Here is an 18304-nt window from a genome sequence, read left to right as displayed (position 1 = left end):
TATGCTCTAAACTCAGGCCTTCCTGAGGGCCAAATCGTTTGTAATCTCCAGGGATGATCTGTTTTTTACAAATGTATGCAGAACAGCAAACCATTTCGTGGAGAATTTCGACACGCTTGTGGTCATTCTGTTACCCTTTTTAACACTGAACTAAATGGTAAAGCTCTAACCGCTGGCGCTGATAAGAGTCGGACGTGTATGACTTACATGTAATTCAGCGAAGACTAACGTGTGTTAGCGGAAAATATGCATAAAATCATCTTCATAATAATCTAGTGATTTTACGTGCAACATTACTCTTATTAATGCAAACTTTTTTAATATTTTTACACTCATTTTAACAACATATATAGAATTATACAACTAATTATCAATAAATAATAAATTTGAACACTAGTTTTTTAAATACTGATTTTTAGAAAGCCTTGCACCACAACTGCTGAAAACTCTGTTTAAATTGTCAATAGATATGTGGTAAACAGTGGTAGTATGCACTCGAGAAACCCAAATGGGCCGAGAACAACCTAGTGCCGTGTTCACATACACGAAAATAAGTCTTGTGTAAGCATTGCTAAAACATCGAAGACAACCACTTAAGACAACCACTTACTGTATTCTGTACGTTGACGTTGGCACCCTGCTCCAGCAAAATACCAACAAAACACTCGTTACCACAGAATCCCGCCTCATGTAAAGGTGTATTCCCATCCTGTTGTGTATGATATAAATGACCAAAATCAGTACACAGCAAATTATTGAAAGGCTTCTGTTAGCCTCGAAGAAGTCATGCCTCACTGTGAAGTAAAATTGAATGAATGATTACAGCTTAATGCCACATTGGCAATTTTTTCTGCCATATTATGTCGAGAACAAGAGGCGGTGATTGGTTTCGACATGATAATGAAAACATCAAAAATAAAACAAACATGTTTGAAAGCAGACAAGAAAAATCAAGACAGTTAAAACTCAAAAACCACGAGATTTTTAAAATAGTTTTTCACATATTGTATATCCATATATCTTTCCATCCATATGTATATTAATAATAATGAGTACACATAATATTTTATGCTACAGGCCAATGGCCCTCAAGAATTTTATCACAGCATTGCTTGCAATGCTGTCAGACAAATCACATATAGAGTTGACCGTGAGGAGTCTTTGCCCAATATAGCATCGCATTAAGAACACCGTAAGACAGTGCCCCTATCCACAATAGAATTCTCGTTAAAACTACGTAGTCTCTTCCAGACATATCACGTGTATCCGAATTGTAGCCAATGACAGGGTGAATAGCGTGCAGTTTATTACGTACATTCACCCCGCCCAAGATGACGAATATATTTAAGAATGTTCGACCAAAAATCAATATTAGATATTGTTATTTTCCATATAGGTTTATTTGAGGAAGACTTTGCCTTTCTGTCTAAGACTGTGTTTTCATGAATACCAATATGACTCGCTGTCCAACAGAATATTATATCCTTACCTCTTTTAATTAGTTTGGTATGTAAGGCTAAACGTTTTAATTTTTTTATGCTGTATTTCCAAAAAGGGAGGAGAGTGAATCCGTGCATACCATTGCTTTCTTGATTTGCCTGACGTCAGCAGAGAAGATTGAAGAATATGGAAGACAAAGAAAAGAGACACGCTGTTCTAAGACAGCCGCAGAGGCAACCCTGTATCCAAACTTTCATCCATCAGTATATAAAAATTCATAATCCGGATAATTAGCGTTTATAATCAGCAAAATGTTATTAAATTGTGACAGGATTTGTATTGGACTCATTGTGTTAGATGAAACATTAATTTGGGTTGTGGAAAAAGCCAGGGAGCAGACTAAAAGTTACAAGTTATTCCTTTATAACTGTGTCTCATTCCGCTTAGCCCGCGGTTAGGTGCCATATCTTCATCGTGTTGAATTTGTTCGCCGCTTTGTGAAGTATATAAAGTATTTTGAGGTTTTTTTAAGTGGAAAATGTAAAAACGTTCTTAGCTCCACATTTGTCGATCTTATAAGGACAAAGCTGCAGCTGACGCTTGATGTTATTCATATTTTTTAGCACGATAGCACATGACAAAATCATAAACATACAAAGAACCCACTGTGCCAGATGCCAAAGTTTTGGGTTAAGTTATTTTTTTTAATGCTATTCAGTGTTGGTGATAATACACCGCCCTGGGGTACACTCACTTCCAGCTCATGAGAGTTAGAAAGAGTGGGCCACACCCGTACTTTTAATTCATATAAAAATTTAGATATACATAATGGTAAGCGGACTGTAAGACCCAGATCTGATAGGTGTTTTAAGGCTCCATAATTCCCAGCCGTGTCGTAGATCTTTTCAAGGTCGAAAAATAGTGAGAACATATGTTCATTAATAATAAAGCCATCACAAAAAAATGTTTCGAATCGAGCATACGATGTAAACGACAGCACCGAACAGATCGAAACTACTGGAATAAACAACCACACAACTGAACGGCTGCATATACCAAGATTAGCTTGTGGACTAAGGCTACCCGTGGTCTGATTCCATTTTGCAGTGCTTTAATGTAACTGTATGTTACATGGGATGACGAACCAGCTTTGTGAGAATTTCTAGACCAACCCATCTAATAAACTCCATTTAACATCACTGCTTTTTATTACTTGATTCTGCTTAAGCCATGGTGTTAAGGGACGGGTAAATTGCTAGTATTTATGCAGTTACATAAACAGTTACAATAAAACTCTGACTGAGGTAACTGACAAGAGAACGTATTTCATCGATTATGTCTAACCAGTTGCCAGCTATCACATTGTCGTCGCGGCTTTGCTTTTACTCTCTATGCTGTACATCTTTAATTAATTGAAATGAAAACAGCACACAAACTATAACACATTACTAAAAGAAAGAAATCAAAAATTGAAAAAAAGACAGTGAGTAATGGTTAACAGAACAGAACATAAATAGTGTTAAAACATTCCGTAGCCCAGAACCACGTACCTGATCCTGTAGGTTTATATCATCGCTCTTCTCTACGAGTAGACGTAGAAGATCCACTTTACCACATGACGTTACCAGGTGTAAAGGTGTTTTTCCTTCCTGTGTAAACACAATGAGGAATCAGTAAAACTGTACTTACAAAGGCAGACATGAATAGACCCTAAAAACTGAACTTGTTTCTCTTTTCCAGAACCTGAATGATGTTTACATTACAGTTGTGTGTCCAGTACACACAAACATCAAGGCAAAGCGCCTGTCGCTGCGCCATGCCACACCCTTAAACAGATATATGCTGATTTTTATAATAACACATATTCAGAAAGTCTTGCCGCACAGCAGTTGGCAACTCTGTGTTATGTGTGTGAAAGTCGAACACGTACATAATGGCAGAAGTCAAATCCTTTTATCGTGAGTTCTATATTTTGACGATGTCAATGCCCCAGATGAGATGGATTTGGGCTTTTATGTGTTCGAGATTAAAAAATGTCATCCACTTGCAGTTTGGAGCATTTCCAAGTTTTAGTCACAAAACTTCCGAAAGGTAGTTGCCCTGGGAGCAGCGGAAATCATAAGCTCAGAGATTTCCCAAATAAAATTGCGCTCAAGTGTTTAAATTTGGAAATTAGCATTTCACAGCTCTGCATCTTTGGGCTGCCCAAAATTTCAGGACAAAATGCCTTGTCTCCAAACTCTCAAAAGTGCAACAGACCGAGTATGCGAATTTATTTATTCTTCACAAGACCATGAGTTTGATAAATCCAATTGGAATATAACTATTAGAAGAAAGCCGTTGAATATTTGCCAGTATACACAACCTTTCAATTGGTATGCTCAGGGAGATATGTAAAGAACTGCACAAGTACCCAAACTGTGCATTGGGTTACTGTTCAGTGGAGTTCGTCTCGACTACTAATTGTTTTAGCCCACGTGATGAGATCCTGTTTCACTATATCCAAACGACAAAAGTGAAATAAAGACATTGAACAACACTGAGCTGTACACTGTCGACAGCAAATTCGGCTGTTTCGGTTCAGATATAATCCTTCTTTCTTTTGCTGCAAAACCCACGCCTTCCCTAGGGCCAAATCGTTAGTAATCTTTAAAGAAAGGCTAACTCCAGGGTTCTTCCACGACGTGTTTTTACAAATGTATGCAGAGCAGCAAACCATTTCGTGGAGAAATTCGACATTCTTGTTGTCATTCTTGTACCTTTTTAAACACCGTACTAAATGGTGAGGCTCTGACAGCTGGCGCTAATAAAAGTCGGACGTGCATGACTTAAATGTAATTCAACGGAAACTAAAGTGTGCTGGCGGAAAATATGCATAAAACCAGCCTCATAATTACCTTCTGATTTTAGGTGCCGTATTACTCTTTTTCAATATTTTTACACTCAATTTAACAACATATATATATATATATATATATATATATATATATATATAGATATATATATATATATATATATATATATATACATATATATATAGATATATATATATATATATAAATATATATATATATATGTATATATATATATATATATATATATATATATATATATATATAGAGCGAGAGAGAGAGAGAGAGAGAGAGAGAGAGAGAGAGAGAGATAGGGGTATATAACTATTTATAAATCAATCATCAAGTTTAACAGTAGTTATTCAATAATGAGTTTTTAGAAAGTCTTGCACCACACCAGCTGGAAACTCTGTTCAGATCGTCTACAGATGTGTGGTAAACAGTGGTAATATGCCCTCGAGAAACCCAAATGGGCCGAGAAGAATCTAGTGCCCTGTTCACCTACAGGAAAATATTGTATAAGCATTGCTAAAACATCAAAGACAACCACTTACTGCATTCTGTACGTTGACGTTGGCACCCTGCTCCAGCAAAATACGGATAAAACACTCGTTACGACAAAATCCCGCCTGATGTAAAGGTGTCTGCCCACGCTGTTATATATGATATAAATAACAGATATCAGTACACATCAAATTATTGAAAGGCTCCTGCTAGCCTCGAAGAAGTCATACCTCACAGAGGAGTAACACTGAATGAATGATTTCGGCTTAATGCCACATTGGCAATGTTTCAGCCATATTGTGGCGAGAACAAGAGGCGAAGATTGGTTTCGACATGATGGTGAAAACATCAAAATTAAAACAAACATGTTTAAAAGCAGACAAGAAAAATCAATACCGTTAACACTCGAAAACCACGAGATTTTTAAAATAGTTTTTTACATATTGTATATCCATATATCTTTCCATCCATATGTATATTAATAATAATAATCAGTAAAACTCATAATTTATGATATAGGCCAACGCCCCAAAAGTATTTTATCACAGCATCACCTGCAATGCTGTCAGACAAATTACATGTAGAGTTGACTGTGTGTAGTCTTTGCCGTACATAGCAGCGCATCCAGCACACAGTAGGACAGTGGCCCTATCCACAATAAAATTGTGAGTTAAATGAGAATGTCCAATAGGACACCTCGCTAAAACTATGTAGTCTCTCCGAGACATATCACGTGTATCCGAATTATAACCAGTGACAGGGTGAATAGTGTTCACTTTATTACGCACTTGTATCTGATAAGGAGTATAGCGCTGATCTCGGTAGAGAAGATTGAAGAAGATGGACGACGAAGAGAAGAGACTTGCCGTTGTAAGACAGCCGCAGATGCACAGTCCACATCCTTTGATCCATCAGTATATACAAATTTAAAATCCGGGTAATTAACCTCAATATCAACAAAATGCTACTTAATTGTTAAGTGATTTGTATTGAATTTATTATGCTTACGTAGATGAAATATTAACTTGGGTTAATATTTCAAGTAATTCCTGCAAAAACTAGTGTGTCAAGGTTATTCCTTCAAACGCCTTCACTCCAAGTTTCTCCAACAATCTCTGGTGATCTGTTTTATGACTGTGTCTAATTCTGCTTAGGCTCTGGCTAGGGGATGTATCTCTGTCTTATTGAATTTGACGCCGCTTTGGATACATGAAGAGTTGCAATAAAACCCCAATTAAGATACATTTTTATTACCGACAACTTATATTCAAGCATGGTACACGGTTTGAATACTGATTTCACTCAGTCAACTAGAATATACCTTGTGTTATTCCAACATCGCTGGAAATTGTTGACTCTTCTGTTTGTATGATTTCGTCCTATTTTCGTACTTTATATACTTTCTTTGCTTCTTGGTACTTTGTCTTCAACGTCGTGTCGTGAATTGGCCTTGCGATTATTGATCCGTAAGGTCTTTATTGGTTGACTGATGCTTTATGAATGTCTGTTTCGACACATAGATTTGTACATTTACTTTTAAGTATTTTTATATGGGATTTTAACGACGCTCAATGTTATTCATATCTTTAGCACCGTCGCACATGAGAAAATCATCAACATAGAAAAAACCGACTGTGCCAGATGTCAAAGTTTTGTCTACGCTATTTAATTTAATGTTAATCAGTGTTGGTGATAGTATACCGCTGTGGGGTACACCCATTTCCTGCTAATAAGAGTTAGAAAGACTGCACACCACACCTAACTTAATTTCACGGTCAGATAAAAATTCAGAGATAAATAATGGTATGCGCCTGTTAGACCCATATCTGAAAGATATTTTAAGGTTCCACATGTTTACGTAGATAAAATATTAATTTTGATTGTGGAAGAAGTAAAAAAGGAGACTTAGCATTACAAGTTATTGCTGCAAAAAAAGTGTGTCAAGGTTATTCCATCAAACGTCTTCATTCTAGGTTTCTTAGGATTTACAGTGAGTACAATTCTTTTGCAAGTAGCAGCTGACGCTTGATGTTATACATGTTTTTAGCCCAGTAGCACATAAACATACAAACAATACACTGTGCCAGATGCCAACGATTTGGCCTAAGCTATTCATGTTAATGCCAATCAGTGCTGGTGAGAGCATAGTGCCCTGGGGTACACCCATTTCCTGCTCACGAGAGTTAGAAAGAGTGGGCCCCACCCGTACCTTTAATTCATATAAAAATGTAGATATACATAATGGTAAGCGGACTGTAAGACCCAGATCTGATAGATCTTTTAAGGCTCCATAATTTCCAGCCGTGTCGTAGAGCTTTTTAAGGCCGAAAAATAGTGAGAACATATGTTCATTATTAATAAAGGCGTCACAAATAAATGTTCCAAATCCAGCATACGATGTAAACGACACGACCGGCCAGGTCGAAACTACTGGAATAAACAACCACACAACTGAACGGCTGCATACACCAAGATTAGCTTGTGGACTAAGGCTACCCGTGGTCTGATTCCATCTTGCAGTGCTTTAATGTAACTGTATGTTACATGGAATGACGAAACAGCTTTGTGACAATTTCTAGACCACCCCATCTAATAAATTCCATTTAACATCACTCCTTTTTTTTTACTTTATTCTGCTTAACCCATGGTGTTGAGGGACGGGTAAATTGCTAGTATTTATGCAGTTACATGAACAGTTACAATAAAACTCTGACTGAGACAACTGACAAGAGAACGTATTTCATCAATTATGTCTGACCAGTTGCCAGCTATCACATTGTCGTCGCGGCTCTGCTTTTACTCTCTATGCTGTACGTCGTTTATTATATGAAATGAAAACAGCACACAAACTATAACACATTACTAAAAGAAAGAAATCAAAAAGTAATGGTTAACAGAACAGAACATCAATTGTGTTAAAAAATTCAGTAGCCCAGAACCACGTACCTGATCCTGTAGGTTTATATCATCGCTCTTCTCTACCAGTTGACGTAGAAGATCCACGCTACCACATGGTGCTGACCGGTGTAAAGCTGTTTGTCCTTTCTGTGTAAACACAATGAGGAATCAGTAAAACTGTACTTAAAAAAGCAGACATGAACAGACCCTAAAAACTGAACTTGTTTCACTTCTCCAGAACCTGAATGATATTTACATTATAGTTATGTGTCCAGTACACACAAGCATCGAGGCAAAGCGCCTGTCGTTGCGCTCTGCCAAAACCTTAAACAGATATATGATGATTTTTATAATAATACATATTCAGAAAGCCTTGCCGCACAGCAGTTGGAAACTCTATGTTGTGTGTGTGTGAAAGTCGAAGACGTACACAATGGCAGAAGTCAAATCGTGAGTTCTATATTTTGACGATGTCAATGCCCAAGATTAGAAAGATTTGGGCTTTTAGGTGTTCCAGGTTAAAGAATGTCTTCCACTTGCTGTTTTTGCATTTCCAAGTTTTAATCACATAACTTCCGAGTGGTAGTTTGAGTTGCCCAATGAGCAGCGGAAATCATAAGCTCAGAGATTTCCCAAATAAAAATGCGCTCAAGTGTTTAAATTTGGAAATTAGCATTTCACAGCTTAGCATCTTTGGTCTGCCCAAAATTTCAGGAGTAAAAGCCTTCTCTCCACACACTCAAAAGTGCAACAGACCGAGTATGCAAATTTATTCATTCTTCCATGAGTTTGATAAATCCAATTGGAATATAACTATTAGAAGAAAGCCGTTGAATATTTGCCAGTATACACAACCTTCCAATTGGTGTGCTCAAGGAAATATGTAAAGAACTGCACATGTACCCAAACTGTGCATTGGGTTACTGTTCAGATGTTTTTGTAGAGTTCGTCTCGACTACTAATTGTTTTTAGCCCACATGATGAGATCCTGTTTCACTATATCCAAACGACAAAAGTGAAATACAACTTTTTGATTGAGCAACTTTGAGCTGTACACTGTCGAGAGCACATATGGCTGGGTATAAAATCCTTCCTTCTTATGCTGTGAATCCACGCCTTCCCCAGGGCCAAACCCTTGGTAATTTTTTTAAAAAAAGGCTAACTGCAGGGCTCTTCCACGACGTGTTTTTACAAATGTATGCGGAGCAGCAAAACATTTCGTGGAAAATTTCGACGTGCTTGTTGTCATTCTTGTACTTTTTTAAACACCGTACTAAATGGTGAAGCTCTGAGTGCTGGCGCGGGAAAAAGTCGGACGTGTAAGACTTACATGTAATTCAGCGGAAACTAACGTGTGCTGGCGGAAAATATGCATAAAACCAGCCTCATAATTACCTATTGATTTTAGGTGCCACATTACTCTGATTATTGCACCCTTTTTCAATATTTTTACACTCAATTTAACAACATATATAGGGGTATATATCTAATTATAAAAAAAACCAACTTGAACAGTAGTTCTTCAATAATGAGTTTGCAGAAAGTCTTGCACCACACCAGCTGGAAACTCTGTTCAGATCGTCTACAGATATGTGGTAAACAGTAGTATTGTGCACTCGAGAAACTAAAATGGGCCGAGAAGAACCCAGTGCCGTGATTACGTGCACAAAAATAAGTCTTGTGTAAGCATTGCTAAAACATCGAAGAGAACCACTTACTGTATTCTGTACGTTGACGTTGGCACCCTGCTCCAGCAAAATACGAACAAAACACTCGTTACCACAGAATCCCGCCAGGTGTAAAGGTGTATTCCCATCCTGATATAAATGACCGAAATCAGTACACAGCAAATTATTGAGAGGCTCCTGCTAGCCTCGTAGAAGTCATACCTCACTGTGAAGTAACATTGAATAAATGATTTGGGCTTAATTCCACACTGGCAATGTTTCCACCATATCATGTCGACAACAAGAGGCGATGATTGGTTTCGGGATGATAATGAAAACATTAAAAATAAAACAAACATGTTTAAAAGCAGACAAGAAAAATCAAGACAGTTAAAACTCAAAAACCACGAGATTTTTAATATAGTTTTTCACATATTGTATATCCATATATCTTTCCATCCATATGTATATTAATAATAATGAGTACACATAATATTTTATGCTACAGGCCAATGGCCCTCAAGAATTTTATCACAGCATTGCTTGCAATGCTGTCAGACAAATCACATATAGAGTTGACCGTGAGGAGTCTTTGCCCAATATAGCATCGCTTCCAGCACACCGTAGGACAGTGCCCCTATCCACAATAGAATTCTCGTTAAAACTACGTAGTCTCTTCCAGACATATCACGTGTATCCGAATTATAGCCAATGACAGGGTGAATAGCGTGCAGTTTATTACGTACATTCACCCCGCCCAAGACGACGAATATATTTAAGAATGTTCGACCAAAAATCAATATTAGACATTGTTATTTTCCATATAGGTTTATTTGAGGAAGACTTTGCCTATTTGTCTAGGACTGTGTTTCCATTGATACAAATATGACTCGCTATCCAACAGAATATTATATCCTTACCTCTTTTAATTAGTTTGGTATGTAAGGCTAAAATTTTTAAATTTTTATGCTGTATTTCCAAATAGAGAGGAGAGTGAATCAGTGCATACCATTGCTTTCTTGATTTGCCTGACCTCAGCAGAGAAGATTGAAGAATATGGAAGACAAAGAAAAGAGACACGCTGTTCTAAGACAGCCGCAGAGGCAACCCTGTATCCATCCTTTCACCCATCAGTATATAAAAATTCATAATCCGGATAATTAGCGTTTATAATCAGCAAAATGTTATTAAATTGTGACAGGATTTGTACTGGACTCATTGTGTTAGATGAAACATTAATTTGGGTTGTGGAAAAAGCCAGGGAGCAGATTTAAAGTTACAAGTTATTCCTGCAAAAACTAGTGTGTCAATGTTATCCCATCAAACGCTTCACTCCAGGTTTCAACATATTGACAAGGCGTCCAGAATCTCTGGCGCTCTGCTTTATAACTGTGTCTTATTCCGCTTAGCCCGCGGTTAGGTGCCATATCTTCATCGTATTGAATTTGTTCGCCGCTTTGTGAAGTATATAAAGTATTTTGAGGTTTTTTTAAGTGGAAAATGTAAAAACGTTCTTAGCTCCACATTTGTCGATCTTATAAGGACAAAGGTGCAGCTGACGCTTGGTGTTACTCATATTTTTAGCACGATAGCACATGAGAAAATCATAAAAATAGAAAGAACCCACTGTGCCAGATGCCAAAGTTTTGGGTTAAGTTATTTATTTTAATGCTATTCAGTGTTGGTGATAATACACCGCCCTGGGGTACACCCATTTCCAGCTCATGAGAGTTAGAAAGAGTGGGCCCCACCCGTACCTTTAATTCATATAAAAATCCAGATATACATAATGGTAAGCGGACTATAAGACCCAGATCTGATAGATCTCTTAAGGTTCCATAATTCCGAGCCGTGTCGTAGATCTTTTCAAGTTCGAAAAATTGGGAGAGCATATGTTCATTAGTAATAAAGGCATCACTAAAAATGTTTCGAATCGAGCATACGATGTAAACGACAGCACCGAACAGATCGAAACTACTGGAATAAACAACCACACAACTGAACGGCTGCATATACCAAGATTTAGTTGTTGGACTAAGGCTACCTGTGGTCTGATTCCTTTTTGCAGTGCTTTAATGTAACTGTATGTTACATGGAATGACGAACCAGCTTTGTGAGAATTTCTAGACCACTCCATCTAATAAATTCCATTTAACATCACTCCTTTTTTTTTACTTTATTCTGCTTAAGCCATGGTGTTAGGTGCGGGTAAATTGCTAGTATTTATGCAGTTACAATAAAACTCTGACTGAGGTAACTGACAAGAGAACGTATTCCATCGATTATGTCTGACCAGTTGCCAGCTATCACATTGTCGTCGCGGCTCTGCTTTTACTCTCTATGCTGTACGTCTTTAAATATATAAAAATGAAGACAGCACACAAACTATAACACATTACTAAAAGAAAGAAATCAAAAATTAAAAAAAAGACAGTGAGTAATGGTTAACAGAACAGAACATAAATAGTGTTAAAACATTCCGTAGCCCAGAACCAGGTACGTGATCCTGTAGGTTTATATCATCGCTCTTCTGTACAAGTAGACGTAGAAGATCCACGTGACCAAGAGACGTTATCAGATGTAAAGGTGTTTGTCTTTTCTGTGTAAACACAATGAGGAACCAGTAAAACTGTACTTACAAAGACAGACATGAATAGACCCTAAAAACTGAACTTGTTTCACTTCTCCAGAACCTGAATGATGTTAACATTATAGTTGTGTGTCCAGTACACACAAACATCGAGGCAAAGCGCCTGTCGTTTCGCTCTACCACACCCTTAAACAGACATACCCTAATATTTATAATCACACATATTCAGAAAGTCTTGCCGCACAGCAGTTGGAAACTCTGTGTTATGTGTGTGAAAGTCGAACACGTACATAATGGCAGAAGTCAAATCCCTTTATCGTGAGTTCTATATTTTGACGATGTCAATGCCCCAGATGAGATGGATTTGGGCTTTTATGTGTTCGAGAAAAAAATGTTATCCACTTGAAGTTTGGAGCATTTCCAAGTTTTAATCACAAAACTTCCAAAAGGTAGTTACAATGGGAGCAGCGGAAATCATAAGCTCAGAGATTTCCCAAATAAAAATGCGCTTAGGTGTTTAAATTTGGAAATTAGCATTTCACAGCTCTGCATCTTTGGACTGCCCAAAATTTCAGGACAAAAAGCCTTGTCTCCAAACTCTCAAAAGTGCAACAGACCGAGTATGCGAATTTATTTATTCTTCACAAGACCATGAGTTTGATAAATCCAATTGGAATATAACTATTAGAAGAAAGCCGTTGAATATTTGCCAGTATACACAACCTTTCAATTGGTATGCTCAGGGAAATATGTAAAGAACTGCACATGTACCCAAACTGTGCATTGGGTTACTGTTCAGTGGAGTTCGTCTCGACTACTAATTGTTTTTAGCCCACATGATGAGATCCTGTTTCACTATATCCAAACGACAAAAGTGAAATAAAGACATTGAACAACTTTAAGCTGTACACTGTCGAGAGTTATTTCGACTGTTTCGGTTGAGATATAATCCTTCTTTCTTTTGCTGCAAAACCCACGCCTTCCCTAGGGCCAAATCGTTAGTAATCTTTAAAGAAAGGCTAACTCCAGGGTTCTTCCACGACGTGTTTTTACAAATGTATGCAGAGCAGCAAACCATTTCGTGGAAAAATTCGACGTGCTTGTTGTAATTCTTGTACCTTTTTAAACACCGTACTAAATGGTGAAGCTCTGACAGCTGGCGCTGGAAAAAGTCGGACGTGTATGACTTACATGTAATTCAGCGGAAACTAACGTGTGCTGGCGGATAATATGCATAAAAACCAGCCTCATAATTACCTACTGATTTTAGGTGCCGTATTACTCTGATTATTGCACCCTTTTTCAATATTTTTACACTCAATTTAACAACATATATATATATATATATATATATATATATATATATATATATATAGGGGTATATAACTATTTGTAAATCAAAAATCAAATTTAACAGTAGTTCTTCAATAATGAGTTTTTAGAAAGTCTTGCACCACACCAGCTGGAAACTTTGTTCAGATCGTCTACAGATATGTGGTAAACAGTGGTAGTATGCACACGAAAATATTGTATAAGCATTGCTAAAATATCGAAGACAACTACTTACTCTATTCTGTACGTTGACGTTGGCACCTTGCTCCAGCAAAATACGGATAAAACACTCGTTACCACAGATTCCCGCCTGATGTAAAAGTGCCTGCCCACGCTGTTATATATGATATAAATAACAGATATCAGTACACATCAAATTATTAAAAGGCTCCTGCTAGCCTCGTAGAAGTCATACCTCACAGAGGAGTAACACTGAATGAATGATTTCGGCTTAATGCCACATTGGCAATGTTTCAGCCATATTGTGGCGAGAACAAGAGGCGGTGATTGTTTTCGACATGATGGTGAAAACATCAAAATTAAAACAAACATGTTTAAAAGCAGACAAGAAAAATCAAGACCGTTAACACTCGAAAACCACGAGATTTTTAAAATAGTTTTTTACATATTGTATATCCATATATCTTTCCATCCATATGTATATTAATAATAATAATCAGTAAAACTCATATTTTATGATATAGGCCAATGGCCCTCAAGAATTTTATCACAGCATCACCTGCAATGCTGTCAGACAAATTACATGTAGAGTTGACTGTGTGTAGTCTTTGCCGAACATAGCAGCGCACCCAGCACACCGTAGGACAGTGGCCCTATCCACAATAAAATTGCCAGTTAAATGAGGATGCCCAATAGGACACCTCGCTAAAACTATGTAGTCTCTCCGAGACATATCACGTTTATCCGAATTATAACCAGTGACAGGGTGAATAGTGTTCACTTTATTACGCACTTGTATCTGATAAGAAGTATGGCGCTGATCTCGGTAGAGAAGACTGAAGAAGATGGATGACGAAGAGAAGAGACTTGCCGTTGTAAGACAGCCGCAGATGCACAGTCCACATCCTTTGATCCATCAGTATATACAAATTTAAATCCGGGTAATTAACCTCAATATCAACAAAATGCTACTTAATTGTTAAGTGATTTGTATTGAATTTATGATGCTTACGTAGATGAAATATTAACTTGGGTTAATATTTCAAGTAATTCCTGCAAAAACTAGTGTGTCAAGGTTATTCCTTCAAACGCCTTCACTCCAAGTTTCTCCAACAATCTATGGTGATCTGTTTTATGACTGTGTCTAATTCTGCTTAGGCTCTGGCTAGGGGACGTATCTCTGTCTTATTGAATTTGCCCGCCGCTTTGGATACATGAAGAGTTGCAATGAAAGCCCAATTAAGATGCATTTTTATTACCGACAACTTATATTCAAGCATGGTACACGGTTTGAACACTGATTTCACTCAGTCAACCAGAATATACCTTGTGTATTTCCTACATCGCTGAGAACTGTTGACTGTATCTGTTTGTATGATTTCGTCCTATTTTCGTACTTTATATACTTTCTTTGCTTCTTGGTACTTTGTCTTCAACGTCGTGTCGTGAATTGGCCTTGCGATTATTGATCCGTAAGGTCTTTATTGGTTGACTGATGGTTTATGAATGTCTGTTTCGACACATAGATTTGTACATTTAGCTTTTAGTATTTTTATATGGGATTTTAACGACGCCCGATGTTATTTATATCTTTAGCACCGTCGCACATGAGAAAATCATCAACATAGAAATAACCGACTGTGCCAGATGTCAAAGTTTTGTCTACGCTATTTAATTTAATGTTAATCAGTGTTGGTGATAGTATACCGCTGTGGGGTACACCCATTTCCTGCTAATAAGAGTTAGAAAGACTGCACACCACACCTAACTTTAATTCACGGTCAGATAAAAATTCAGAGATAAATAATGGTATGCGCCTGTTAGACCCATATCTGAAAGATCTTTTAAGATTCCACATGTTTACGTAGATAAAATATTAATTTGGGTTGTGGAAGAGGTAAAGAAGGAGACTCAGCATTACAAGTTATTGCTGCAAAAAAAGTGTGTCAAGGTTATTCCATCAAACGAATTCATTCTAGGTTTCTTAGGTTTTACAGTGAGTATATTTCTTTTGCAAGTAGATGTGGACAGAGCGTCCAGAATCTCTGACGCACTGCTTCATGACTGTGTCTCATTCCGCTTAGCCCGCGGTAGGTGCCGTGTCTTCATCGTGTTCAATTTGTTCACCTCTTTGGATATATTAAGTATTTTGAGGTTTTTGACGTAGAAAATGTAAAACTGGTCTCAACTGCACATTTGTCGATCTTATAAAGACAAAGCTGCAGCTGACGCTTGATGTTATACATGTTTTTAGCACAGTAGCACATAAACATACAAACAATACACTGTGCCAGATGCCAACGGTTTGGCCTAAGCTATTCATGTTAATGCCAATCAGTGCTGGTGAGAGCATACTGCTCTGGGGTACACCCATTCCCTGCTCATGAGAGTTAGAAAGAGTGGGCCCCACCCGTACCTTTAATTCATATAAAAATTTAGATATACATAATGGTAAGCGGACTGTAAGACCCAGATCTGATAGATCTTTTAAGGTTCCATAATTCCCAGCCGTGTCGTAGAGCTTTTTAAGGTCGAAAACTAGGGAGAACATATGTTCATTATTAATAAAGGCGTCACAAATAAATGTTCCAAATCCAGCATACGATGTAAACGACACGACCGGCCAGGTCGAAACTACTGGAATAAACAACCACACAACTGAACGGCTGCATACACCAAGATTAGCTTGTGGACTAAGGCTACCCGTGGTCTGATTCCATTTTGCAGTGCTTTAATGTAACTGTATGATACATGGAATGACGAAACAGCATTGTGACAATTTCCAGACCACCCCATCTAATAAATTCCATTTAACATCACTCCTTTTTTTTTTACTTTATTCTGCTTAAGCCATGGTGTTAAGGGACGGGTGAATTGCTAGTATTTATGCAGTTACATGAACAGTTACAATAAAACTCTGACTGAGACAACTGACAAGAGAACGTATTTCATCAATTATGTCTGACCAGTTGCCAGCTATCACATTGTCGTCGCGGCTCTGCTTTTACTCTCTATGCTGTACGTCCTTAATTATATGAAATGAAAACAGCACACAAACTATAACACATTACTAAAAGAAAGAAATCAAAAATTGAAAAAAAGACAGTGAGTAATGGTTAACAGAACAGAACATAAATAGTGTTAAAACATTCCGTAGCCCAGAACCACGTACCTGATCCTGTAGGTTTATATCATCGCTCTTCTCTACCAGTTGACGTAGAAGATCTATGCTACCGCATGATCCTGACCGGTGTAAAGCTGTTTGTCCTTCCTGTGTAAACACAATGAGGAATCAGTAAAACTGTACTTAAAAAAGCAGACACGAACAGACCCTAAAAACTGAACTTGTTTCACTTCTCCAGAACCTGAATGATATTTACATTATAGTTATGTGTCCAGTACACACAAGCATCGAGGCAAAGCGCCTGTCGTTGCGCTCTGCCAAAACCTTAAACAGATATATGCTGATTTTTGTAATAAACATATTCAGAAAGTCTTGCCGCACAACAGTTGGAAACTCTATGTTATGTGTGTGTGAAAGTCGAACACGTACATAATGGCAGAAGTCAAATCGTGAGTTCTATATTTTGACAATGTCAATGCCCAAGATTAGGAAAGATTTGGCTTTTAGGTGTTCCAGGTTAAGAATGTCTTCCACTTGCTGTTTTTGCATTTCCAAGTTTTAATCACATAACTTCAGAGTGGTAGTTTGAGTTGCCCAATGAGCAGCGGAAATCATTAGCTCAGAGATTTCCCAAATAAAAATGCGCTCAAGTGTTTAAATTGGAAATTAGCATTTCACAGCTAGCATCTTTGGTCTGCCCAAAATTTCAGGAGTAAAAGCCTTTGTCTCCACACACTCAAAAGTGCAACAGACCGAGTATGCAAATTTATTCATTCTTCCATGAGTTTGATAAATCCAATTGGAATATAACTATTAGAGGAAAGCCGTTGAATATTTGCAGTATACACAACCTTCCAATTGGTATGCTCAGGGAAATATGTAAAGAACTGCACATGTACCCAAACTGTGCATTGGGCTACTGTTCAGATGTTTTTGTAGAGTTCGTCTCGACTACTAATTGTTTTTAGCCCACATGATGAGATCCTGTTTCACTATATCCAAACGACAAAAGTGAAATACAACTTTTTTGATTGAGCAACTTTGAGTTGTACACTGTCGAGAGCAGATATGGCTGGGTATTAAATCCTTCCTTCTTATGCTGTGAATCCACGCCTTCCCCAGGGCCAAACCCTTGGTAATTTTTTAAAAAGGCTAACTTCAGGGCTCTTCCACGACGTGTTTTTACAAATGTAGGAGAGCAGCAAACCATTTCGTGGAGAAATTCGACATTCTGTTGTCATTCTTGTACCTTTTTGAACACCGTACTAAATGGTGAAACACTAACCGCTGCGCTGGGAAAAGTCGGACGTGTAAGACTTACATGTAATTCAGCGGAAACTAACGTGTGCTGGCGGAAAATATGCATAAAACCAGCCTCATAATTACCTACTGATTTTAGGTGGCACATTACTCTGATTATTGCACCCTTTTCAATATTTTTACACTCAATTTAACAACATATACAGGGGTATATATCTAATTATATAAAAAAAATAAACTTGAACAGTAGTTCTTCAATAATGATTTTCCAAAAAGCCTTGCACCACACCAGCTGGAAACTCTGTTCAGATCGTCTACAGATATGTGGTAAACAGTGGTTGTGTGCACTCGAGAAACTAAAATGGGCCGAGAAGAACCAGTGCCGTGTTCACGTACACGAAAACAAGCCTTGTGTAAGCATTGCTAAAACATCGAAGACAACCACTTACTGTATTCT

At 37.6% G+C, this 18304-nt stretch overlaps 1 protein-coding gene across 1 annotated transcript in view; it reads right to left on the bottom strand.

Annotated features, from left to right (window-relative positions):
* Window positions 1-18304, bottom strand: part of LOC135477073 (ankyrin repeat, PH and SEC7 domain containing protein secG-like) — a 41203-nt gene that overhangs the window by 22390 nt on the left and 509 nt on the right. The window contains exons 2-8 of the mRNA XM_064757227.1: window positions 16636-16734; window positions 13519-13617; window positions 9413-9511; window positions 7743-7841; window positions 4847-4945; window positions 2991-3089; window positions 611-709 (exon numbers count right to left, since the gene is read on the bottom strand). Coding sequence (XP_064613297.1) covers window positions 611-709; window positions 2991-3089; window positions 4847-4945; window positions 7743-7841; window positions 9413-9511; window positions 13519-13617; window positions 16636-16734 — 693 coding nt within the window. The remainder of the gene's footprint in view (window positions 1-610; window positions 710-2990; window positions 3090-4846; window positions 4946-7742; window positions 7842-9412; window positions 9512-13518; window positions 13618-16635; window positions 16735-18304) is intronic.

This window comes from Liolophura sinensis, chromosome 10 (assembly GCF_032854445.1).
Source record: "Liolophura sinensis isolate JHLJ2023 chromosome 10, CUHK_Ljap_v2, whole genome shotgun sequence".
NCBI lineage: Eukaryota > Metazoa > Mollusca > Polyplacophora > Chitonida > Chitonidae > Liolophura > Liolophura sinensis.
Note: the sequence above shows the minus strand (reverse complement) of the source record. Positions and strands in the feature narration are given on the sequence as shown.